The following is a 27,191-nucleotide window of genomic DNA, read 5'->3' on the forward strand; positions in this document are numbered from 1 at the left end:
ACCTGATTCTTGAGACAAGAAAAGGTTAATTACCTTGGGAGGAAGAGAAGAGCCAGAGGAAATTCTGCTTGGACACCTAAGGATGCTTAAAGAACTTTGAAAAAAGAAATGAGTAAGAAAAGAAGGCAGTGTTTGACAGGAGGGGACACAGCTCTGGCTACTGGGATTATTCATTCTCAAAGGAAACATAAACGAGCTAAACAAAGAAAATGCCACACAGAGATCACACACTGTTTTTAAGGACAGGCCCCTAGACATGATCCCCACTGCTGAGCTGTAACCCAGCTCCCAATCAATCTCTCCTTCCTGAAATGTCACTAACCTGCACTTAAGTGCAATAAGCCTTCCCAGCCTAATTGAAATTCTGAGCCAGAGTCAGGAGACATTTGCTTCAAGTAGTGTTTTAATTGTCTGCTCCCCAGGCTGGTAACAGGATATTTTGTGCCTTGTATTATTCAGGGAGACACCAGAACTCAACCTTTCCCTTCAGGCTTGTGCCCCTCCTGTCTTAGGTTGCTGTTCTGTTCTTTATTTGGCCTCTGCTCACGCATTACCTGTGTGGATCCTCGGGTGCCTGCTCAGCCAGGGATCAGAACCAGCCCATCTGCTTGGATGCAGCTTTTTGATTCCACTTTTTATCTAGAAATAGATAATTTCCGAGAGGCATCAGGCTGAAACCAGACCCCTGGGCTTCTGTAGCCTGGAGTTATCTTTTTTTTCCTTAGGTTTAAGACAACTTCTTTTTCCCAAGCACTTGTCATTATAACTTTCCATGCACCAGTTGCTGTGATGAGGAGATTATTCTGGCAGAGAATGGAGGAAGACTCAAACTCCCTGTGGCCTTTCCCTTTCCTCCCACAAGTGCTGCGCTGAAGCCATGTCCAGAAACATGTGCATGAAAACAGTTGGAAGTTATGGAAATCCCCACAAAACATTGCATAAGGTCAGGCATCCTCAAGAAGAGGTAAAATGAACCTTAATGACCATAATGATCCTGGTCCTTTTGGCACTGGGTCAAACTCCAGTCCGTGCTGCAGTTTGGAGGAGCTGAGTGATTCATTTCCCTGTGAGAACCTTCCTGTCCTCCCCATGAAGGGGTATCCTACAAATGCTCTAGATGGCTTCAGCCCTTCCATCATCTCTGGACCAGAATCAAGCAGAACAAAAACCTTCCTTACCTGTCTTGACTGTTTTATGCAGGCAGGCACCAAAGAAGTGGGTTTGGTTACAATCCTTTTCTGGCTGAGATTGTGACTGTGGGATCTGGTGGGGTTTTTGGGTGACAAGAGGCTTAGTAAAAATCACAGGGCTGTTTCCAGCTGGGATCTATATCCATGGATCATGGCCACAAAGAGCAAAATTTGCCTTTCCTCTCCCAGTGTCAGCACCTTCCTACAGCATCCTCTTTCCCATCAGTATCAGAGACTCTCCCACCTTGGAAATCAGGCAGAGGGAAGATGACTCTTTTGGGGTCATGCTTGAGATTTCTGACAAGGCTGAGCAGACATCCAGAGTCCTGTGGTGCTGCTGGTGCTGCCCCTTCAGAGGGCACAGCTCCCTGCACACCTCAGGTGCCCTGGTTCCAGTTTGGTCTGCACGGATCCACCTGCAGGTCCTGTGCTGAGAGGGACGGGGACAAAGGGACAGCTGGAGTGGCTGTGAGTCAGCAGGAGCAGGTGAGGTGCCTGGATAGAGCGAGTTCACCACCTGCCTGCAGCAGGCAGGGCTGTTCCTTCTCCTTTCATACAGCTTTGGCTCGCTGGTCCTGCTCATTTTAACCACTTGTGGTTCTCTGCCTTCTCTCCTCCCTGATGAGAGAAGGGTTTCTCTGATCAAAACACATCCTCGGTGTCTGAGGAGGTAATTTGGTCTCCTATAATCAGCAGAGAGGAATGGGTGTTTCTAGCAACACAGCCAAATATAAAGTCTGTATTTTCAGAGTTCTTATTTTCCTGCTTTATTTATGAAGTGCCCAAGTGGCCAGGTCTGCACCACAGAGCTCTAAAACCTCCTGGGCTGTTTGTTGCTCACCTGGCAATGCCCTAGAGGAGGGGTCTGGGATCTTGCAGTGAGCTCAGAATACAGATCAGGCTGCTTTTGTATTACTCCCCTTTAAATCCTGCTCTGCTGGAAGAAATGGCCCACATGAGGGGAGGAAATTGTGTTTTATGTGTAATTGATTTGGAGTTCCTCAGAGCTCAGTTCTTCTGTCAGTGCCCAAAGAGCTGAGAGCTCCAGGCTGCAGAGGTGGAGACATGAGCTGTGCCTGTTATTCATGGGGCTTCTTCTCACTCTTCCTAATAAAATGAACTCACAGTCTCTCTCCATTTCCTTTTTTTTTTTCCTCACTAACATTTTTTGGGTGTAGCTTTACTGATACCTTGCTCTCATTCCCACACATTCCCATGCTGCCTTTTGAGACAGGTTTTGGAAAAAAAAAAACCAAAAACAAACCAAGGGCTGATAACATTGAATATGACGCATTTGGACAGTTTTGGGAGGTGAAGCCCCTTCCCATAATCTTTCCTCAGCTTTGCCAGCACCATTTCTTATGCCAAGCTCCTGTTTTGAATTCCACTCATTCTCTTAGCTCCCACCAGGAGACACCAGAAAAGGCTCAGCCTCCACATTTGAACCCTTTATTTTTGATCTATAAAGTTAAATTACTTGAATGCCCCCCATGGAAAGTTTCTTGCAGTTTTGGTGGCAATAAATGGGCTGCTACTCCCCTTCAGCCTGTTTTATCCCAGGAAACCTCAACAGGAAGTGCAAGGAGCACTTTGCTAAGAAGGAATAGAGATACACTGATACGTACATCTATTAAGATGTGCTACCCAGGACACAGCGGGCTTAAAAAGCAATTTTCACATTAGGGATGTGAAAAGCCAAGACCAGGTGTGCAGGGCTGAGATATTTGCTTTGGTGACAACAGCTGGGAAGTGCTGGTGCTAATCCTGGTGCTCGGGTAATACCTAAAAATATCTGACAGATGTGTAAAACCCATGGAGTGTGCCAGATCTACACTTGGTCTTGCTAAACAGCTCGGCCAGTAGATGTTGCTCTTGGCTCATACTGATGTGCTCAAAAAAAGAAAGGAAAAAAAAAAAAAAAAAAAAAAAAAAAAAAAAAAAAAAGATGGATCCAACCTGAGACATTTGGGAAGCCTCCGAAGCCAGGCAGTGCAGATCCATCCTTCACCAACTTCCTGCTCTTGGCCTTCATGGACCATCCCAGATGACCCCAGAGAAAAATAAAATGTGAGACAGCTCCTCAGACAGCAGTCATCGGTAATTAGTATACACAATTATTAGAGGTTGTTTGTCTTGTGTGGAGTGAGACTTGCTGGCCAAGCAGTTGGTGTCTCTAGGGGAGGTTGCATTCATAGAATCACAGAATGGTTTGGGTTGGAAGGGACCTTAAAGATCACCCAGTTCCACCCCCTACATGGGACAGAACCTTCCACTATCCCAGGTTGCTCCAAGCGCCATCCAACCTGACCCTGGACACTTCCAGGGACGGGGCAGCCACAGCTTCTCTGAAAAACCCTTGCCAGTGTCTCACCACACTCTTGAGTGAAGAATTTCTTCTTAATATCTCACCTAAATCTCTCCTCTGTTACTTTAAAACCACTCCTGCTTGTCTTGTCATTATCTGTCCATGTAAGAATTCACTCTCCTTTTTAAACCCTCTTTAATTACTGGAAGGCTGCAATGAGGTTATCCAGAAGGGATTTAGCCATGGAGTGTTGTAGGAAAGGCAGTCACCTGGTGCACTGGCTCTCCATCCTGAACAATCCTGGCAATTCAGGATAACCCAACCACTCCTGACTCCTCTGAGCACCAGAGGTACCAAAAGGGAAAAAGGAGGCAGGGAAATCTTCGGCCATCTGTCTCTATTCTCATATAGATTAATTTCCAGTCAATCTGAGGAATGGGATGGGAGGAAAACACCACCCTTGGTCTGCCCAGAACCTGCCTATTTGCTCAGACAATCTTGTAGCAGAGGGATATTTATCTGCCTTCCCTCTTAGGAAAAAAAGATAAAAAAAAAAAAAAGCTAATGCACATGATGATTAGCAATTAGGTAGGGTCAATAATTTGTAAAGTGGTTCTGAATCTCTGTATATCTGTTACTGAACCCACTCCTCTTTTGCCTCTCCTCCCTCGCTCGAGCTCAAATCACAGCAGTGATTAGGCACTGCCGAGGCTCTCAGGATCAAGGACTGTCTGAGACTGTTTTGCCTATGGAGTGCCAATCCCAGAGCGAGTTTCATTTCACTCAAGGCCTCTTAACACTGCTGGACTATAAATGGCAAATGGGAACAACAGGAAAAGTCATTTACAAATCACTGGGTAAATGCTGAGCCTTGGTGGCATCTCCTCATCTGTGATGATTTAATCGCTTGATTCTCTGCTTTTCTTTTCTTAAGCAGCACCTCAGACCAAGGGAATTTCGTATCCGATTTCGATTTGTCTCTAGGAACAAAGGGGTTTAAGCCTTTAAGACCTTGATCTCTCAGGGCTGAAGATTATCGGTATGAGGGACTGGATCAGCAGACTCAGGGTTAAGAAATTCTCGTGCAGATGCTTTTATTGGGGAAAGGTTTTCTTTTAGTGGTGATTACAGGAGAAATCAGAGGGAGACTTCACCTGTAGCAAGGCAATGTCTATTCTACATCAAGACATAAAGAACAAGAGCTTAACTCCTCTTTATTTCTCAGGCTAAAAACACAGGCTGAGACCACAACTCTGCTGCCTGCAGGACCACACAAATTCCATTGGCATTTCCTTGTGCCCCTCTGGGACTTTGAAAGGACGTGTGAATGATCCCTGATAGAAAAGGCGAGGACTTTGGGAACGGTCAATTACAAATCAGGCTGAGAATTGCTTTATTCATGCTAATCCAGGGTCTCTGAGGGATCTGTGAGCAAGTTGCTGTGCTTGCAGTCTCTTTTATAGTGCCCCAGCTTCAGATTCCCAGCAATGATGCTAAGGACTCGCACACCACACCTTAATGTCAAAAGATCAATATTAACCTCGTCATTGTAATGCTGGTAAAGGTTGATGATATTGATTTCCTGTCCTTGGTGCCAAGGCATGTTGGATACCACGTTGTGATCATCCCAGATGCAGAACTGCAGCTGCTGCCTCCTAAAAGTCTCCTTAAGCAGCCTGAAAGGAGCTTCTCATTTCGGTGCCTCCATTGGCTTGAGCATATCCCTGCCTTCTCCTTGGACTGAAGAAATTGGAGAATTTAGGATGATACTCTCTACTCAGAGAGTGATGAGGCCCTGGCATAGGATGCCCAGAGAATTTGTGGCTGTCCCATCTCTGGAAGTGTTCAAATCCAGGTTAGATGGGGCTCTGAGCAACGTGGGATAGTGGAAAGTGTCCCTGGCTGTGGCAGGAGGGTTGGAACTCAGTTATCTTTAAGGTTCCTTCAAACCAAAACATTCTACTATTCTATGATTTAACTTCTCCCAAATTCTCCCTCACCTCACCCAAGTGTTAGATGAGCCAGCCATTCTGCCTGTCCCCCTCTTAATGAGGGGACTTGGAAGGAGAGAGGGGCACAGAGACAAGTCTGAAATCCGCTCCCTTCTGCAGTGGAAAATACGGACAGGATGTCAGAGCAGGGCTGGGAAGGACAGAGGCAGCCTGGATGAGCCTCTTCCCGTGCAGGGTGAGAGTTTCTGACAGCTTGGAAAAGGAGAGGACCCAGCAGGAGGAAAGCCTGCTGGTTCCCCAGCCTGCCTCAGAGGTGACCTCACAAAAAACACTTCCATGTGGTTTTCATCCACCTCTATTCTCCTTCCAGGCAAAATCCACATCTCTGTGTGAAGAGGGATTGGCTGTGCCTATCAAAACCTGTTGAGTTTTTGCATTAAATACTTGGTTCAATAGTGCAAAGGTGCTGCCTCTGCTGGAGTTTGCCTTTCTGGCTCTGTTTTGGGAGTTGTTCATGGAGCCAGGAGTGCTGGGTGACACAAATTGTGTGGTGTCCTTATCAAAACTGCTCTAAGAGGGAGCACTTGGTTCTTGGATTGTCCCCCCAAGTGATTTTCTCTCTCTCCTCCTGGAAGATATTCAGGTGAAGACAATTTGACTTCTCTCAGTGTTGTAAAGATACCATGGGCAAGTCTTTTAGCTTTACAACACCCACTCAGTTCATCCTGCAGAAACAGTAATGGCACAGCCCTGCCTTGCAATGCTCTTGCCATGAGAAATATGTCACAGATCGTGGCAGAGTGAGAAACTGCAGTCTTGGGGACCACAGGAATCCTTCAGCTGGAAATGCTGTCCAGAAAAGAAGATGGAATTGCACAGGCTTGCTGAGCTCTGGGTGTTAACAACATTTCAAGGTGTTTACGGGTTTATGCAGTGTTCTGCAAGTGTTTTATAGGTAAAAAACGCGGCCCTTCAAGCCAGGAAAGATGGAACAGAGAATCATTGAATTGTTTAAGCTGGAAAAGCCAACTCAGTCTAAGATCATTAACCCAGCACTGCCAAGCCCACCACTAAACCACGTCCCTAGCAGATAATGTGAAGACATGAAAGGAAATTTCACAAATGCTCTCTTTTGATTGCCTTTTATGAAAATAGATAGTGATCCTGGTATCAGGGAAGGTTCCAGTCCGCTTGGGCTGCACAGTTAGATTAGAATGGGATCATATATCCCTCACCACGGGGAGACACACGTGTGGCTGAGCTAATCTGTCCCCTCTGCGCTTTGGGGTCTGCCTCAACGTGAGGAAGCAAACAGTGCATGAACCCAGCTCTGGTGTGATTTATACAAATTCAGAGAGGTTCAGGGCGGAGAAGCATTTCATTCCTCCCTGGTGATGCAGGCTGGATTTCTCTTCACAAGTCTGTTCTCTGATATTTTTCCTGCTCTGCTTTGAAATGAGTTAAGTGATTCGGCCTCTATGGTTTTCTTATGAGAAGATTCTTCCATGGTTTTATTTGATCTCTCATTCCAGACTAAACATTCCCTTTCTCATTTCCCTGCCCACCTCCCCCACCATTTCCACATAAATAATCTCTCTTTATCCCTAGTGTTTCATTTGCAGGAATTCATGTAATAAGCACAGCTTTATGCTGGGTTTCCTTGAAAGCTGCACACTGGCCTCATTTCCATCTTCCTTAAGTGATTTATAGAACAGAGGGAGATTGAAGCTGATCCTAAATGATTGTCCAGATTTGACCTCGTTACCTTCATTTGCAGGGACTGGGGAATGCTGTGGGAATCAGTGGCAACTTTGCCCACTCAGCAGCTTTGAAAAAAATCACATAATTTATTTCAGTGCCCAGAAGTGAGAGACCTGAGCGGATTTTGGCGATTTTGGTGGTGGGAAGTACTGACCTGACCTGTGGAGCTGGCTGTGTTCTGACCATATCTCCATGATGGAGAGTTACCGGGTTAAAGTCAAGGTAGGGAGAGGCCAAGCAACTGGGAAAGTACCAGGAACCATCTCGTTGGCCAGATCAGGGTTTTTTTGGCCCAATATCCTCTTAATTAGCAGTGGCTACCAAGGGAAAATAGCAGAACAAGACAAACATACAACATCCAGACAGCCTGAAAGGAGGCTGTGGCCAAGTGGGGCTCGACATCTTCTCCCAGGCAACCAGTAAGAGGAAAAGAGAGAATGTGCCAGGAGAGATTAATGCTGGACATCAGGAGGAATTTCTTCACTGAAAGGCCTGTCAGACATTGGAATGGGCTGCCAAGGGAGGTGATGGAATCACCATCCCTGGAGGTGTTCAGGAAATTATTGGATGTGACACTCAGTGCTGTGATTTGGTCAACAAGGTCAGAGGTTGGACTCAGTGATCCTGAAGGTCCTTTCCAACTTTGTACAGCTCAGCAGCTTGAAGCCCAGGGAATTTCTGGACAAGAGCTGCTGGGTTTGTATCTATTACCATTTATGGGTTTGTCTTTTATGCATTTCCCCAGTTGGGTTTTATATTCATGGAAACTTTGGTGCTTTCTCCTGCTGTGAAAGCATTGCACCATTTGACACCGCTGTGTGTCTGTAAATTATGTCCTTCACTGGTTTTGCACCTGCACCTGCCCATTGCATTTGACACCCCTCAATTCCAGTACTGGAAAACTCAAGGAGCACTCAGTCCCTGGTTACCTTGCCCTGCAGCTCATGAACTTTTAATGCATGTTTATAATTTTTATCCCCTCATCCATCTCCTTTCCATGGAGAAAAGTCAAACAATCATGGAATGGTTTGGTCTACAAGGGGTCTTGAAGATCAACTCATTCCAAGCCCCCTTTCTTGTTTAGGGACATCTTCCACCATCCCAGGTTGCTCCAAGTCCTGTCCAACCTGTACTTAAAAACTTCCAGGAATGGGGCAGCTACAACTTCTCTGGAAATTCTGTGCCAGAACCTCACTACCCTCACAGTAAAGAATTCCTTCCTGTTACCTCATCTAAGTCTACCTTTTTTCAGCTTAAAACCATTCCTCCTTGTCTTATCACTGCATGTCCTTGCAATTAATGCTTTTTAGGGAGCTTGGGGCATTGGTTTTTATATTAATGTGCACAATCTGCAAAACAGCAAAGTGTTGCATGGGATTTATTTTGGAAAGGGCAGAGAAGGAACCACTGGAGCAACTCACTTGTGCTGCAGTAGAGTTTCATCGCATGGGGCACAAGGGAGGGACATCCCCCTGAAAGATTTCTCTCATTTTTTTCCCCACAGAAGGAACAAACTGAATCTATGACTTTCCAGGGAACTATCACTGGTTGGTGTAATAGAAGGATGGCTTCAGAATAACCCCTTGCTCTTTTCCAGCACAGTAGAAAGGAGAGTAATAAAGGAGCAGGTCCCTGACTTACCCCATTGTGTAACAAATTTAGGATTCAGATGGTATAAGACAATCTCACTCTCAATCTCCTTTCAGTATCCTTCCCCACTATTTACATAAGAAATTACATTTTTTTCCCGTCGTTCGCTAATTGAGATGATTCAGGAACTGTGATATAAATTCCACTACAAATATTCCCAGTGGTAGCACACAGAGCTTTGTTGGGGTTTTTGCAGTCTGGACATGTTTTTCAGACACAAAATGCCCTGACCTGCTGAGTTGGAGACAGCTGCCAACAAGACGTGTCTTCAGCTGGGGTCAGTGAGAGGCTAAATCCAAAAAATCAAAATCGGAGGTGGATGTGGAGCATCAGCAAAGCCCCTTTTGCTGTGCTGTATTGATTGTCTTGTGTAGATTCTTTAGTTTTACTGTTGTCACTGCCATCTAATTTAAGGGATTGCTGTTAAATTCAAAGGCATGATTGGCTGACTGGCATCTGAGACACATTGCAGCTGTCAGCTGTGAAGATAAACTCCGGATCGGGATGTGGGATGCACATCGTCCCGAAGATCAAGGGTGTTTGGATGAGGTGTCTAAGTGGAGCCCTCTCACTTAATTTGCAGTAGGGAAGACCCATTCTTTTGGAATCTCTGCTTAAGATTCAGAATGAGAAATGCCAAATACAAGCTTGCTGGTTGACGTAAACCAGCTCGGAATTTTCTCAGTTTAACTGGAGAATTAAAATGCATTGGGTCAGCCTTGCATGAAAAGTAATTTGTTTTAGTCCACAGTCATGATAAGAACTGACTCAGGAGGATCAAAAAACTCTTTAGAAACTGGATTAAAGGCCTCCCTGAATGACAGGCACTCAGACCAGCCACGAGTCTCAGGTGCAACAGCCACCTTTGTTAAAACACAGTCTAGGAGCTTGGGCTGCCCTCCAAAAATAAATAATGCAAGTTAAACCTGGCTCTGTGATCAAGGTGACAGCTGCTGGTTGTGATGGGAACCTCTGGAGCCAGAGGCGTGAGCCACAGCTCCTCCAGTTTAGGGGGATAAAGGGCAAAGTGAGAGAACTCTGTGGTTCTATGAGGCCGTAGCTGAGAAAAACTTCACAAGATGGGAATGTGTTGGGTGTGTGACCTTCGGAGGATTCAGTGCCTTTGAAAAGCAAAATCCTGTCTAGAGCAGTTGCAGCAGCCTCATTATTTGTGGATTAAGGACAGATGGCAACTCAACCTGCATCGATCAGCAGGAGAAGCAGTTTGCTGAGAGCTCGTGGAACTGGGCTCCATGGGGAGCAGGGACTGTCTGCAAAGGGTCCCATTAACTTCAGAGCCAGTCTGCACTGCATTTCATGTGGATTCCTCACAAAAAACCCCATCCAACCTCCTGCTCGAAATGGAAGAAGGGGCAGAGCAAGGATTGTGTGGTGGGCAAGTGGGGATGAACGTTTCCTAGAGGGTGGGGAGTCCGTGGGGGCTGTGTCAGCTCAACCAGCAGAGACTGAGTGATGGACTGAGGGACGGGGCAGCTGTGCAGCCTCTGCAGGGACCACATCACACTTGCATTCCCTTCTGCAGCTTCCGCATTGTGTTGAAAGCATCTGTGTGACACCACAGCCATTGTAGATCCTTCCACAGCCATTGTGGGTTATTCTTTTCATAGAACCATGGAATCTTTAAGGTTGGAAAAGATCACCAAGCCCAACCACCAGTGTAGCACCCCCAGCATATTCACCACCACCATGTCTTCAAGTGTCACATCCACACCTTGTTTGAACACTCGTGGGGATGGTGACCCCACCTCTTCCCTGGGCAGCCTGTTACAGTGCTTAACAACCCTTACCATGAAAGAATTTTTCCAAATAAAGAATCTAAAACTCCCCCTGGCACATCTTGAGGCTATTTCATCCTGTCACTTGTTACTTGGGAGAAGAGACTGACACCCACCTCCCTACAAGCTCCTGTCAGGGAGTTGTAGGGAGAGATGAGGTCTCCCTTCAGCCTTTTTCTCCAGGCTGAGCCCCCTCCAGCTCCCTCAGCCACTCCTTTCCAGAAACCAGATGCAGCAGTGGGCACAAGAACCCTGTGTTTTCCTCATGGCACAGCATTTTCCCTCCTGAAATGTAGGATAGGAATAACTTCATATAATAGACCCTTAACCACTTGTTTACAGCTCCACTAAAAAAGACAAATCACTTGAAGCAGTGAAGGACCAGACCCAGGAAAAGAAGGAGGATTTCAAAAGGTTTATCTGACAGCCAATAAACAAGATAAATAACATGCAGCATTTAATTTGTCAGGACCATGGTACAACCTGATGATAAAAAAGGACCACTCCATAAAGTGGGGAATACCTTTGTCTTGGCTGTAAATGCCTGGGTTGATTTACTAAGTGCCCTAGTACTTCTCTAGCTCCTCTTTATCACTCACAAATGGGGTGGAAACTGAGGATTAAGGAGAGGAAGTTAGCTGAGCTCAACCTCATAAATGTGTCTCATTCCAGTTAAGGATTTGAGATCATGACAGTTTTTATCTTATTTCCCCTGGTTCTCCCATTGCTGAGGATAAGCAGAGTAAGAGTTACCCCCTCTGCTCTGCTGAGGTGAGACCCCACCTGCAGAGCTGCCTCCAGCCCTGGAGCCCAGCACAGGAAGGACTTGGAGCTCCTGGAGAGAGTCCCAAGGAGGCACCAAGATGATCAGAGGATGGAGCAGCTCTGCTGTGAGGAAAAGCTGAGAGAATTGGGGTTGTTCAACCTGGAGAGAAGAAGCTTTAGGGTGACCTAATTGTGGTTTTCCAGTACCTGAAGGGAGCCTACAAGAAACAGGGAGAGAGAATATTTACAAAGGCCTGGAGTGACAGGACAAGGGGGAATGGCTTCAAACTGAAAGAATGGAGGTTTGCCTTGGATATCAGGAAGAAATTCTTCCTTGTGAGGGTGGTGAGGTCCTGGCAAAGGTTTTTCAGAGAAGCTGTGGCTGCCCAATCCCTGGAAGTGTCCAAGGCCAGGTTGGACAGGGCTTGGAGCAACCTGGGATAGTGGAAGGTGTCCCTGCCCATGGCAGGGGGATGAAACATGTGACCTCTGAGGTCCCTTGCAGATCAAACCATTCCATGATTCTGTGAGTATATTATTTAAGAAATCAAACACTGGCACCTTCATTATCCCCTCTTTCCTGTAGTATGACCAGGCAGCATTAATTTCTCTGTGTATTTTAGAGGATCAGTGCCATAATGGGTCATATCCCAAAATGCAGAACTGTTTGAATAATCCATCATCAAACTGGGAACACCACGACAGCCAATGAGTCTGGGCCCATATTTTGCTTACGAACACAATATAAAATAACTTCTAAAGACACTGAGCAATTATGTATTTTGTCTCAGCAAAAAGCATCCCAAATAAATCACAAGCCAAGCCAAGGCTTGTGTAAAGTTGCTTTCTCCCTTCCCCAGCCCCACTGTTAATCTGCAAGGGAATAAGATGAAAGAAAGACATCCTGAAAAGGGCAAGCCAGGAGCTGATTAACTCCTAAACGTGTCTGGTTGCAGATATCCTATTGATCAGCTGGAGCCTGGCATCAGGATACCTCCCATTACACCGATGGTTTCTCTTACAAAGGAAACACAATCTGTTTTCCATAAGGAAATGGAAGACAAGCCTGTGTTCCTGTGCTCTTTAGAAAAGTGACCAGCACAGCACAGAAAGTAACTTTTGAGAGAAAGACAGTCTTCTTCAAGGTCAAGTATTTGTTTTGTGCCAGTAACAATGCCGTCCTCCACGCTGCTGCCAGGATTTCTGGGCACTTTGCTGGCAACTTCACTGCCCTCCAGTTCCTTCCTGCTCAATTTTTCATGCTATTCTCATGATTAAGTATCTGAGCAGCTTCCATGGCCATCAGCAGAGGGAATGTTGCTGAACCTCTATTTATTTTCACTTTGTCTTGGAGGGAAAAGTTAAACCACAACCAGGCTAGAGAGAGCAGAGTATAAACTGGTGGGTTTTTGCTGTGGGCGTGGATGAGTCTTTGTACATCCCTGTGCAAGAGGGTGCTGACAATGTCCCTAAATTCTGATCTGGCACCTAGTTGGGCTCGTTTTTCCAGACAAGGCTGGTGTCCTGTCTAGGGTGTGTAGGAAGAGCAGAGTCCAGAGCTTAGAGTACAGCCACAATCTCATAAACAGCAATTCAGGGAGGCTGAGTCAGCTGAAGTGCATCATCTGCATTTCTGAATTCTCTGGCTGTTGGCAAGGGGGAAAAAAAAAGGGGGGGGGGATGAGTTATTGGATGAGTTATTTCATTTTTATTTTAAAAACAAGAATTTCCCCAGTGTTTCCTGTCTTCAAAAACCCCTGCATCTTTAGCTCGTTATCCTTATCTGTGCCTGAGCACAGCGCAGAGCTGAATTCCCTGGACCTGAAACATCTCCAAGGGTAGCTGTGGGTAATGAGAGAATTCTCAGCAGGAAAAGCAGCCATGTGAAAGTGGCCACCTCTGGGCTGAAGGGCCACCTCTGCTCCTCCCCATGAGGTGGACAAACGATGGAGCAGAACAGTGAAACTGAGGCTTATTTCAGCAGATTTTAGATTGCTGCATGCGGCCCATGAGGAACGAACTGACCACTGAGGGATGTGACAGCTTATCCATCACCTGAAAGGACTGGATAATCCCCTGCTGTCTTTTACAACCCAAAACTCAGCCTTGCTGTGCTCCCTGCAGGTGTTTGGACTGTGGGAGGCCAGCCAGATTCAGATGGTTTTCACAGTCCATCCTGCCATCAGCATTTATGAAAGTTCCACCCGGGCCAGTTACTGTTGGCAAGAAGCTGGAAAGACACAGGGTGGAGAAGGCTCAGAATTTCCCTTAAGTAGCAGGATCATCCCTGCAGCCAGGTGGTTTGGTGGATCCATCAGTTTTCAGAGCTGTAGACTGTGGTACAGTGGGGAAAGATGAGGGTTGCTGACACCTGCACTGAGCATGGCCTGGGAGAGGAGCCAAAAATGCACCTTCATTTCATGGTGCTCACAGGTATCTGTGGGTTCTACAAAGGGTGATGGAGGAGAACATCATTCCCATGTTATTCTCCCACCAAAGCTGTCCTTGAGAGCGGTGCTCCCTGTGGCTGGTGGGGTCTGCAGTGTGGGGAAAGGAACTGTCTTTTTTTGGGGAATATGAGTGATAGAACCCTTATCCCCTCTCAGCTTCCTTGTCTTCACATCATGTGTTTGTGTGGTGGCAGAAGGAGGAGTCACAACCTCACTGGATTGGTGGATTTGTACCTTGAAGTGGTTTTTGCTTGCGTCTTCTGGGGTTGGAAGCCAACAGGACGCAAAATGGACAGAGGGTCTTGTCCGAGGGGCGCTCTTTGCCACAGTAAGCACAGGAAGAGTTGGAATCATAGAATATCCGGAGGTGGAAGGGACCCCCAAGGATCACTGAAGTCCAACTCCTGGCTCTGCACAGGACAGCCCCAAGAACCCCACCGTGTGCCTGAAGGCGTTGTCCGAACACTTCTTAAACTCTAGAAACAGGAATAACTGAAGAGAAGTCAATGTAAAGTCAGGCAATGCTTCTCCCTTCCCCTTCTCGACTTTCTGGGCTACCCTGCAGTGTCCAGTCCCACCACGTTTAAAGACGCCCCAGTTTTTGGCAGCTGGTACACGGCAGGGTCTGTGCCACCTCGGCTGCCCCGGGCTCTGGGCTCTCACGGAGGCTGACGGGGCTTTTCTGGATCTTGCCCAGGTGGCTGGAACTCCTGGTCGGCCTGGGGCGACTGCACCAAGGACTGCGGGGGCGGCCTGCAGACCCGCATGCGCTCCTGCAAGCCCCTTCCCAACGAGGGCCTGGCCTGCGAGGGAGTCCTGGAGGAAGGACGGCTGTGCAATAGGAAGGCTTGCAATAGTAAGTGGAGGCATGTTCCCTTGCACGCGCGGGGCCGGCAGGGCGCCCTTCCCGGGAGGAGGAGGAGGAGGAGGAGGATGGCCTCATCCCCATCGAGGATGGAGGGTGCTGCAGAGACTCGGGGAAGCTGCCCCAGGGCTGTGTTGGAGCAGGGAGCCCAGAGGAACATGTGGATTCGGCTGTGCATGGCCCTGCCTGTCCCTGCCTGTCTCGCACACGTGCTGGCACAGTCTTCCTGCACCTTCCAGGCCTTCAGCCCAAAGAAATTACAGGAATCCGTAAGCAGGTTTTCATATGCTGGTGGTAAATCTGCCACGTCCTTACAGGCATTATTTTCTTTTTCAGTTCTCCCAAGCAGTTAAAGCTGAGAGAGATGGTAATCTTGCTTCTTCTTGGTTTAGTTGAAAAGCAGTGACCCTGCACCTTTCTTTTACAAATGGAAGCCCCTGGTGATAAGATGCAGAGAAAGATCTGGCTGTTAGGCAGGGACTGAGTGATGCAAAGGCTTTGGTGTGTGCTCCACTCTCCCCCTGTAATTTATCCTCCTTCCAGGTCCTCTTCTCCAGGGAACAGGGCACAGAGTGCCCACACCAGCTGGATATTGATGGGTTGAGCTGGTGAACCTCCAGCACTTTCATCCCCAGTTCTTCTATTGCTTTAAGCTGTGTTGAGAGGGGGGATCAAGAGGAAAAGCCAACTGCAGACACAGCTCAGCTCAACAAATGAAAGAAAATGGCTGGTTATAATTATTCCCTTCTTTTTATTTAAAATTCGGAGTAGAGAATGTTTGAATAACTCCTCTGACTAGTCAAATAAGTAAGGAAAGTTCAACTGTCTTCAAAGGCTGGGAAGTATCTCCTGATAAGGGGGAAGTTCAAATAAAGGGGCATAAATATATTCCTTTAATAAGGGCTAAAATGATTTCATGCATTTTTTAACATTTCCATAAATTTAAAATATGTTGCAATTAGGCTTAGATTTTTTTTTTTTTTTTAATGAAACCTGGTATATTGAATTGCATCTCCTTGACTCACAATTGCTAAATTCCCTCTGAGGTTTGCCCACGCCAGGGATATTTAATCCGTGTCTCCCATGCTTGGTGGTGATTTTGTAGTCATGACTCAGCTGTGGCTTGTGGCAGGGAGAGGAGGAGTGCAAGGACCTGGAAGCTGGTCCTGAAAAAAGTCCAGCTGTGGGATTGGGGTGTGCCTGAGTGGAGTTGGAGGAAGGGCCACACCAGTCCTGGTAAACAATGTGTGGAGGAAGACATGGGAGTGGGAGAGGGGGATCTTCAGTGCTGGTCACTCTTTGACCATGGGAACACATGGAACAACAAGCAAAAAACCTCCTTAATGTGTCCCTCCTATGCTGGATAAACTAGGAGGGGATCCAGTTCCACAGATTCACTTTGCAGGACATCCTTCCTCATCCCCAACCATCTTCCAAGCTGTCCATGGGACCTGTTTGATTCTTCTGCAGGCCTCTTGAAGTGGTGAGAGGGGGAAGATCCTCCTTTCCAGGGCCAGCCTCACCAGCACTGAGCAGGGGGTGTAACATCTTCCCTCGATCTTCCTTCCCCAGGGGCAAAACTTCAAAACTTTGGTTCTTCATGTGAGATCTCCTGAGGTTGTGGTGGCAAGGGGTGGGATGGGGTGGAGAACCATGGAGCCTGGGTTGGATTTCCATGGCATGGAGTGCAGCAGTGAAGAATTAATCAATTTTTACTTCACTTTTCCCAGAACACAACAATCAGCAAAGCCAATCCTAAGTGCAAATAAAACTCAAGGGGCTATGATTCAATAAATTATTTCACTTGTCTTCCTGTCCTTTTTCCATTGCATTCCCAGTCAATTCTTCCTCCAAACTGCGATGGGATTAGTTCATTTCAGATGATTTGGGAAGAATGAATTTTAAGCTCAGTGGAAAGTCCTAGTTTGGAAGGAGAGTACACACACAGAGTTGGGGAGCACAAACTGATTTATTCCATTGAAATAAATTAATTCTGATTAATTGTCCCAAGACCCTCTCTGCAGACAAACTGCTGAGCTGCATTTTCTGTGCTGGTAAGGATTTGAGGGGATATGTGAGCAATAAATCTTTCCAGAAGAGTTCTCCATGCACATCTTGAGGTCTGTGTCCTACTTCAAGATAAACCTGTGTCTCTTCATATCAAAACTGTTCACTTGGCTCTGAACTTGCCTCCCAGTGAATCTGTCCCCTGTTGCCTTTGCCCAGGGAGATGCACTTTTGACCCCAGAAGGGTTTTTAATTTTCTTGCACGTATCTTTTCCTTCTCTTTACTTTGATCTGCACCAAAACCTAAGAGGATTTAAAAGTAGAATAGAAATCCTGTTTTAAGTGTGTCACTGTTATTTTCATATTGACCTTTGCTCACAGATTTGTTAGGGATGAGTAGAATGTTCGTTCTTTCCCTGGAACTGTTATTATTCTAAGTGTTCATTATAAGCCGCAGTTAAATAGATTCTGAGTATTTATTTTTTTAATTAAAAGAAAAAAATTAAGAAAAAATTTAAAAAAAAAAAAGCAAAAGAGCAACTGTCCAGAAGAACAACTTTATCTTCAATTGTTCAGCATTTAAGCGGCTTGTAGTAATATCTGACCAGCTCACCAAGTATTGTGGAATAGCTGAGATCTTAATTTTCTAGTAGGAAGAAAAAAAGCAGGAAAAAATATATTTTCCTTGAACAAAGGGCCATCTGTAATCCTGATAAATCAGCAGAACAAAACAGGGATGAGTGCTCTGATGCTTTCCTCTTTGCTGTGGAGGTAAATTGAAACTTGTCCACTAAGAAACTGCTGGCCAAGCAAGTCAGGTTAGAATAGCACAGACATCCCCACCACCTTCAAAACAAGGATAAACCCATCTGTTTTCTTTAACTTCTCCTTTCCTACTTCTGCCAAAGTGGCTCAGAAGCTGATGAGTGATTAGCAGGAGTGTTTCAGGTGTTTAGTTGGATCTCCAGCCCCTGGGCAGGTTCTTAGAGTGGTGACACTCAGCACCCTGGAGCTGCTGAGAGAACTTTTGTGGAAGATCTCTGAGGGTTTAGTTGATTGTTTTATTTTGCCCGGCCATGGCAAATGTTCCAAAGCTGTCTTGTCACACAGCTCCTCCCCTAGGTGGACCTTGCCCAGGTGGGACTGTCCAGAGCTGCTGAAGATGGGCCTTCAGCAGGTCTCAGCATGCAGGAGGGGGAATGGTGGGAGAAACCTCTCAGTTTTTCCAAGAGCTGTGACTTGTGGCAGCCTGGTCACCAAAATGTGGGTGCAGACACCTGGGCCCCAGAGCTGAGTCTGAACATGTTATCTGGAGGCCACAGAGGTTAAAATCAGTGCACAGGGGTGGCTGAATGACTCCACAGGTACCATTTATATGTGGTCTTTGTGTTTTCCCACTCATTTGGGCCACCATCTCTGCTGTTTCATGTGATAGTGTCTCTTGCTTGACAATCTTCTGGCTAAATTTCCCCAGGGATACACACCCAAGCCCAACAGGAAGAAAGCCAGGTAAGTTTTCCATGGGCAAAACGAAAAACTGTGAAATGCTGTGGAAAAACTGTATTGAAGACTCATCCCAGACTGGGAAGGAAACTTTGTCTGGTAACAGCAGCTTGGCTTAGGCAGAGCCTTTTATTTGTGGCAGCTCAGGGAAAACACAAAGTTTATTTGTGGCTGAAGGAAAACACAAAGTTTTTGTTGTAATTCTGATTTTGCCTTGGTAAAGGACTTGGTGATATCCCCCTCTACAGCACAGACAGAGGAGATTTCCTCCCTCTGTTGGGGACTGGGGTTTGGGCAAAGGCTGCTGTTTTGTAGAGAGAAGGAAAAAAAAGCCAACCTAAGCGTGGTGGGAGCTTGCCAAGGAGATTCCCAGTTGCACCCACTGTGGATGGAGAGGGACCTGCTCCAGTGGCTCTTTTTGGCTGCAAGGTTCTTGAAGCTGGGTTTGCTCACAACCTGGCAGGCAGAGGGTCCTCACAAAGGATGGACAACATCCAAACCAGAGGGGAAATCTCACAGCCCTGACCCCAGCGTCGGAATTCAGCAGTGCTGGAGAGATGTAAGAACAATCAGAGATGTGGGCAGCCTGTATGTATTCCTGGGGAAGGAGAACCAGCAGAGGAGGCAGCTGAAATCCTGCCATCCCATGTGGCAGAGGCTGCAGAACCATCCCTGACATTTATGGATCTGCAGATTGGGAAGCCACAGCTCCCCATGGCTGGGAAAGGGGTGACCACATCCTGGTGCCAGGTGCAGGAGGGTGACACTGGTCCTGTCGTTCCAGGCTGGATTTTCAGCTCCCAGCAGATTCAGGATGCAGCCCTTCAGCTGTTAGTGGTGTGAAGGAATGCATGTTCCTCGTGACATTCCCAAGGCTGAGCCTCAGTCTCAGTCTCTGCTGCCCCTGATTCTTATTATTTTATTTTTTTGTTTTGTTTTTGCTGCAACCACAGAGCTGTAATATCCTGGGCATGTGTAGGAGCATCTTCATTCCCTGCAGTCAGGCTAGAACTCAGTGCAAGCTGGAGGAGCTCCTGTAGGTACCTGCTGCTGCAGCAGAGGCTTTGCCCTGCCCTCTTTTTTACTGGTGGTTCAGGCACTTCACGTCTGAGAGTCACAGATCTCCCCCAGTGCTGTTTGCACAAATTTCAGATGTTCAAATTGAAATGCTTTGGGTGCAATTGCAGCACATCCAGTGGCCTCCAAAATGTGCCTCTTCTCCATCCACTGAGATTTTGGGGTTTAGGGGTTGTTAGTAATTCTCTACTTTTCAGTTTTATTCTTTAGCAGCTGATAGATTGCCCCAAAAACTCCATAGCCACCACATTTCCTTTCAGTTTTACTGCACAGAGATTAATTTGAATGTTTTGGGTGTTTTTTTAATAATCCCACTTATAATAATAGTTCCACTTTTTGCTCTGGTTCATCCCTTCATTCCCACCATCCCACCTTGCCTGAATAATTTTCATGATCTTGCTGTTTGCTTTGCCTCTCCCTCTTCTTTGCATCCCTCTTGTTTGGGGGATGAGTACAGAGCGTGTAGCTGTGGTGAGACATATTTGGATGTTAAAACCTTGGCCCACAGCACTTCAAAGTCTCTGCCTTTATTTTATTTTTCCCTTGGTTGTGTTGCAAGGTGCTGTCTGACACATTGCATGTTCTCATTAGAAGTGTTGGTCACCTGCTTCCTATTCCCACTCCTGCCAGCACTGATCATCCTCCACATCCACACTTGAGCTGTGCTTTTTTTCAAAATCTCATGTACTTGCCTCTGCTTGCAATTGAAACATCCCTGTTTGGTTCCAAGAGCATTTTCCCTCTGTTCCTCCTGTTGGCATTGGAAAGGTGCTTGGATTTTTCGTGCCATTTTCACTGCATTTACCCAGCTGGGATGTAAATTTGGTCTAGGTCTTCCCTTAATCCTGGAATTACTCCTCTCCACTGATCCTGCTGTGGGAAAAATGCTGCTGAAATCCAGCCAGGTCCCTACTGCCTTTAAGTTTTGACCTCCACCCCATAAAGTTCAGGTACCCACAGCAAACTGTTGCACCAACTTCCCCGTGATCTGGAGGAACCAGGATCAATTTGTGCACTTCTCCAGGGAAACTGTCCAGCTTGAATCTCAGCTGTGCTCTGTGTTAAATGGAGACAAACTGGCTTCTCTGCACATCCTTTTCCAAGGGGGAGGAAGGCTTCCTGCAGCAGTGGAGCAACCCTGGCAGGGGGGAAGCTTGGGAGAAGCTGGAAGGGTCACTCATTCAGCCTCTAGGCCTGATTGGCTTTAATTAGCATGAGAAATAACAGTGCGGACTTGACATTCCTGTCAAGGAGCAAAGGAAATCATTCAGTCCTGCAAGACTGGGATAAGTCATTAGGAGATGTCAGCAACACCGGGCCCAAATAATTGGTGAGAGGAGGTTCAGGGTGTTAGGCTTGCAATTAAAACTTTTGTTTGGCTGTTTTATCTTTCCTTCCCTCTGTGCTGCCTCCTATGTCTCTGTCCATCTGTGAGCACTGACTGCTTCTGGGATATCCAATCCCAGGTTTTCCCTGTCGCCTTCCTTGCTCTGGGCAGGTCACAAAGCCATCCGAGCTCCACATCCACTCCCTGATGCCCAGCCCCACTTTCTCCTCCCAGCCTAAATAAGTCTGTGGGAAGCCCATGGGATGTGGTGCAGATGGAGATTTTGTGTGTTCTTGTAGTTTGTGAGACTTCATGGAGAGGACTTAAATTGGAGCAGATGAAAGTGTGTGGGTATAACCAGGAATGGGTGGTGGGGATGTGAGAAGTACCAAATATGGGAATAAGTTGTCTCCTAACAAACTCAAAAAAGTTAGTATTGGAGAACTATTTAGAGTTTATATTTTTTGAACTGAATCTCCCACAGGGAAGTCCCATGATTTTTAGTTATTAAAAGCACAGGGTTTGAGACCTTTCTATTCCAGGAAAGAGCAGACAAAACCAAGGTGTTTGCAGATTTTGGGATGTTTGTAGTCCTGATGTGAGGCTGCGGGTATCTTTCCCTTGAGGATGGCAGGTGGGTGATGCCCCATCCCATCCCCTCCAGCCAGCAGCCAGCTGGTGCTGGGAATGTTTGGAGGAGTCCATGTGACAATTCCTAGACTTCTCAAGTTCTGCTTTCAGGCAACAGTGACAGTAAATAATGCAATTTCACAAACTCTCCCATGATCCAAACTGCTGCATATAAAGCCTGGCTCCTGGCAGGGACTCTCTGAATCATTCCTCTGCCTCCTCTGCTTTCCCTTTTTGGATGGCAATAAAGACTCCTGCCACCACACTGAAGCTTCATTAACCTTTATTAATTTTCTCAGGGTTCCAGGATCAAATTTGTCACCATTTCAACCCTTGGCAGTTCATACTTCTTGAAAAGATGTCTGACTGTTTTGCCTCCTTGGGGGAAAAGATCTTCTGTCTGGTACTTGCTGTTTGGAAACAAATTGGCTGCCAGATCACAGATTACTCGGGCTCAGCTCTGCTCTCTGCTATTCTGTGTGACTCCTGTGGAGTCAGCTGAGCTCTCCTAATTTACAGCAGACACTCCTGGTGGATGGGCTTTGGTTGTTTTTGCTGTGTTGTTTCTCTCTTTGTTAGGAGGGAATGTGTCAGGGTTACAGCATGTCCAGTAATACAGACAACAGAAATTTTAGTTTTCCCTCCAGCCAATTCAGGGTTGATCTACACGGGATGAAAATGAAAAACTGGTGGAGCGTGGGCTCAGAAGGAATGGTTAAATTCCTTTGATTTACTGTGGATGCATTATTTACCTTCTGAACTCCACACCATGGGCTCCACTGGGAGATTTTCAGTAGGATACAAGGGTCAGAAGTTTGTCTCTCACTGAGAAGGAAAAGTTCCCAGTTATAGCCCTGCTGGTACTCTGCTGAGACCAGACTTTCATCTGTCCTTGTTGCTGGTGGCAGGGTAAAGTCTATGAAGGAGACATTCTATTGAGGTATCCCTTTCCTTTCCACCTGCCCTCGCCTGCCTGCTCCACCCAGCATTTTCTGACTCTTCTGCAGGACATTTCTAGGTACAATTTCCCACCAGTAGCACCCTGCCAGTTACCACCATAAATCTCAAAACACCACTAGGGAAGGTGGGATTCAGTGCCAGCACGTCTGAAGAGGATGAATCCTCCACAAGTGCAGCAAGGAGTGCAGACACCCTGGAAAACCACTGAAATTAATTAAAGACCAGACAGAAGGGATCATACTCTGCATGGTCCCAACCCTTGCTCAAAAAGAAGGGGTTGAGCCACCAACCAGCCCAAGTCTTTCAGGCTGGTTGGTGCTGAAACCTCAGGGAAAACTGGTGGTCAGGGGTGCTGGGGTTGGAAAGCAGGTGCTCATGTCAGGGGAATGTCGCAGGTCGCTGTTGTTAATGCGTGTAACCTTTGTAGTGAAAGATCTTGCAGAGTGAACCGAGGTGTATTTACATGACCCATTACCTTGCCATAGCCAATGGACGCTATAATTCCAGAAGCCAATCGCTGAGGTCCACAGATAACAGAAAGCGAGAGGACCCTGACGAACTGCAGCACTACGGGTACCCTGCACCTCAAATAGGTAAGCTCTGACCTCCCACAGCAGCTCTGGAGCTGGGACACTGCTCTGCTCACTGCATTGCCCAGCTGGGCTGGGCTCTCTGCACTGTTTCAATGACCCCCTCCCCAAACCATCTCCTTCCCCCCCGGTCAGTGTGGGGGACGCTGCCCCCGTGTCGTCACGCGCTGAACCAGCGGTCATCACCCCCTGTGTTCCCATTCCATCACCCCACGGGGTTTTGTGTCGTCACCAGCAGCCACAGAAGGCAAAGAGGGACAGACACAAAGCCCTGACAAGACCATCCATCCCACAGAATGTTTCCCCATCACCCTGCCTACTTCTGAGTCCCTGCTTTGTCTGTATTACCCAACCACACGTGGTTCATGAAGCCAAAGCTGACCTTGGTGCAATGCAGCCCCTTTGCTGATGTCCATGTCATGCCTTCCCATTGGCTGTGAGAGAGGGTGAGCAGGGCTTGGTGGGGACAGAGCAGGACTGGCTTCCTCTGTCCCTGGGTCTTTAGTGCTGTGCGAGGAGTTGTCTCCAGTAGGTTCTGCAGCAGGACCTTCCACCCTTCTGCCACAGAAGGGGAATGATGGGTAGTAATATCAGACAGCATGATCTGGGAGGATGGGGATGAATTCCACTTAGATCTCTGCCAGATCTGATCCCTGGAAGTGTTCAAGGCCAGGCTGGATGGGGGTTTGGGCAGCCTGATCTAGTGGAAGGTGTCCCTGCCCATGGCAGGGGTGTTGGAAGTAGGCGGTCTTTAAGGTTCCTTCCAACCCAAACCATCCTGTGATTCTGTGATTCAGTCTGGAAAGGTTTTGTGCTCTCCCTTCATGCCTGTGTGTTATGGCAGGATCTCAACACACATCAGGGGTCTCAGGCAAAGCACAGTGTGATGAACCTGGCCACAGGATAACAATCACTGCCCAGTGACCATTTCATGCTCTAGAAAGGCTTCAAAGAGGTGAATTGATTAGAAGTGAGAGATGGTCATATTCTGATGTGGGTTACCTGTGCTCCACCCAGCCCAGGAGGAATTTGCCACTGTGCAGCATCAGGAGTCTCTGTGGTGTGGAGTACCTGGGGGTGACTTGATGGGGTTGTGGTTTTCAACACAAAGCAGGGGACAGCCTCAGTTTCCTTTCTATCCTGCACAGGCTCTGCTCCCTCCACTGAGAGCAGCTCCACTGCCTGCAGGATGGATCCCTGGAGTCGGTAGAACCTGCAGGAGAGGGAGGACTTTTGCACTGCTACAACATGGAAAAGCTGAGCTTAATCTCTCTGTCCAAATGAGAGGAAAGGAAGGCACTTCAAGGCAGGCTCCTATTGTTCCTACCCTGCCTGGTCCCAGGTGCTTCCCCAGAGATCCTGTTCCAGCCTGTAACTCAGCCATCATGTTTATAGTTTGGCTGGGTGCTGGAGCTGGGCTCAGTGAGGTCTCTGTCACCTTCCTGCCATCGTGGCCACCACTGTAGCATGGCTGGCTTGGGCTGTGGCATCCCTGAGGGCACCATGGGCTGGGAGATGTGCATTGTCCTGCTGCAAGCTTCCCACATCCCTGTCACTGTCCCAGGCTGGAAGGAAATCAGGATGGAGGAGATGTAGACACAGAGAGTACAGTCCAGAAAGGGATTAGAGGGAATTTTTAGCTGAGGATGCTGAAGCAAAGCCCACAACTTCCCTTCGGGCACAGATTGTAGGGAACAAGACATTTCACAATTACTCAAGACCTGGAAAAAGATGAAATACAGAAATCAGCTGATGCTATCCATAAGGACTGTGGATGAGGGGACAGCCTTGGCCAGCTGAAGAGCAGCATTTTCTCCTGCCAGCCCTTCACATGCCTGGTGTCCAGGTCCTGTTGGCCCCCGGGCTGTGGCAGGGCTGTGCTCTCAGCCAGGGTGCTGCTGGCTGTCCACGTGCTTCTCCAGCAGCAGCACAGGAGCCAGATCCAGCCCAGCAGGTCCCTGGCATGGGCCCTCCTGGCTCAGGAGGACTCTGCCAGCCGCAGGATGTGAGCAGGGAGGCACACGGGGAGATGTCAGACTGACAGACCCCTGACTGAAAGGGCTTCTGGCAGAGGGATGGCAGGAATGTGCTGCTCCATTAGTGCTGAGGGAAGAAGAGTCATGGAGCAGCTGCAGGCACTGATGGGGACACTGCAGCCAGGAGCTGGAACGATCCTGGATTGCAGTGCTACATCCCCATGGATTAACACCCAGCCTGTCTCATTCTGCAGCACCTGCTGGACCTTCTCCATCTGCTGCACCTGGATCTGTGGGAGCAGCAAGGGCCATCTTCCCACTTCAAGTGGGGTAGAGAGCCCTGCAAAATCCTTTGGGACATTCCTGTTAATCCCCAATCAATTCTGGGGCACCACAGGACTGATCAGAAGTCAGTCCTGCTGAGATAGCTGCCTGCAGGCACTGGGTGATGATGCAGGGCAGGCCTTGGCCCTTTCTCCTCTGGGGATGAAGACAAATTTGGCTGGAGCCACTCTGCTATGAACACAGGCTGAAAGAATTCAGTGTGCTCAGCCTGGAGAAGCAAAGGCTCTGGGGAGAACTTTGAGCATCTTCCAGTGCCTGAAGATTCTCCAAGAGAACTGGAGAGGGACTTTGGACAGGGGCGTGGAGTGACAGGGGCAATGGATTTAAGCTGAAGGAGGGTAGATGAAAATTCGATATAGAACAAAAATCTTCATTATGAGGGTGGTGAGACCCTGGCAGAGGTTGTCCAGAGGAGCTGTGGATGTTCAGTCCCTGGAAGTGTTCAATGCCATTTTGGATGGGGTTTGGAGAAACCTGGGATAGTGGGTGGTGTCCTTGCCCATGGCACGGGGTTGAGATAAGTTACCTCTGAAGTTCCTTGCATCCCAAACCATTCCATGATTCTATAATCTCTGGCAGGTTGAATTACAAAGCAGCACTGAGCTGGACTAGGCAGCTTTAAACCCAATGAGCATGGTAGACATCTTGCCATTATATCAAAAACCAGAGTCAGAATCCACTTCTGGGATCAATAATTGCAAATATTGCAATCACTCAGTAATTTGCATTTGCTGCCATTTGACCCACAGGAGTGCAGAAATTGTTCTCACTCATAGTTTTGATGATGGGCACTATTGTGTTTCTCTCGAGTAGAGAGTGAATTTGTGTCTTGCCTGAGAGTGTCTCAGAACTGGGTCTTGCTTGGTTTGAAAATTAGTTAAATTTGTGCAAGGTTTGAGACTAGGCTGGACATAATGTCCCAGTGGACTGAGATAAATTGCTTGGTTCAGAATGACACCAAGCCTAAGGGAGTCACCAGCACGTAGAAAATAAACTGTGTTATGGGTTTAAAAGCCAGGGATTCATGCAATGAGAGGGACGATAATTGAGGAGATTTACCTCTAAGCACAGTTATTTCTGCTGTGAAAGGGCAAAAGCCAGAAATAATAAAGAGGAAAGAGGCAGGAGAGGTGGGATTTGGTTCAGAGATGCTATTCATTCATCCAGTGACACAGTAACTCTTCTGAATATGGAGATTGCAAAGCCCCAGCCATGTCTGAGGGGGAGGTTGGTGGCGTGGTGGGTTCTCCATTCCATGAGCTGCTGATGGAGGAGGCTCCTGTGCCTCTGCAGGCTTCCCCTGTCCCACCTCTGTCCTCCAGAAAGATTTTGGGACCCAAACTCGGAGGGTTTAACTACCAAAACCCCTGGCCCCTGGGGGACTGGGTGCTGCTGGGTGCAGAACTGGGGAGGTTGCTCAAGGGGCATGGAGGAATGCAAAGGCACCAGCGGTTCCTGGAGCATCCAGGCAGGCAAGGCAGCAGGAATGGTTGGGATCTGTGGGCCTGAGAGGGATCTGCTGGAGTCTGGGGTGCTCTGGATGGCAAAGGATGAAGTGATGGTACCATAAATGTAATTTGCTGGAGGTGAGCTTGGAGCATGGCAGGACTCTGGCTCTGATGGAGCTGGATGTTGGAAAGGCAGGAAAATTGCCATGGAAATGCGGCTCTCTCTCTACCAGGAGATATGATACTTGTGAAACAGGACATGGGACTGTTTTCCTGGAGCCCCAAAGCCTCAAAACACACAATGTCTTCTACACATCCCAGGGAGAGACCAGTAGTCCATAGCTTTCATCTAACTGGGACCAACTGGGCAGAATAATGAAATAAAACACGAAAGAAAACTATTTTGAGCAACTTTGGCTTAATGAACAACAGCAGCTGCATCTCATGATAATCCTTGCAATGGCACAGATGAGGTAGGGAAAGATTGATCCTCACCTCCACCTCTTTCTGTGTCCAGACAATAAATGAAGGAGTGAAATTCTGTCAGTTTTAGAGCAAAGACATGTCTTCCTCTACACTCTTCCCCCTCAACAC

At 47.5% G+C, this 27,191-nt stretch overlaps 1 protein-coding gene across 16 annotated transcripts in view; it reads left to right on the forward strand.

The window, feature by feature from the left end:
• ADGRB1 (adhesion G protein-coupled receptor B1) overlaps nucleotides 1-27,191 on the forward strand; it is a 283,024-nt gene that overhangs the window by 107,549 nt on the left and 148,284 nt on the right. For 13 of the 16 annotated variants that reach the window (XM_085572623.1, XM_085572625.1, XM_077781806.2 and 10 more), the window contains 2 exons: nucleotides 14,567-14,725; nucleotides 22,724-22,831. The exons of 1 other annotated variant lie outside the window; for it this stretch is intronic. In XM_085572623.1, the coding sequence (XP_085428749.1) occupies nucleotides 14,567-14,725; nucleotides 22,724-22,831 (267 nt within the window). The remainder of the gene's footprint in view (nucleotides 1-14,566; nucleotides 14,726-22,723; nucleotides 22,832-27,191) is intronic. 2 more of the 16 variants (XM_085572633.1, XM_085572635.1) reach the window with 2 other exon arrangements.

This window comes from Lonchura striata, chromosome 2 (assembly GCF_050655825.1).
Source record: "Lonchura striata isolate lonStrDom1 chromosome 2, ASM5065582v1, whole genome shotgun sequence".
Taxonomy (NCBI): Eukaryota; Metazoa; Chordata; class Aves; order Passeriformes; family Estrildidae; genus Lonchura; species Lonchura striata.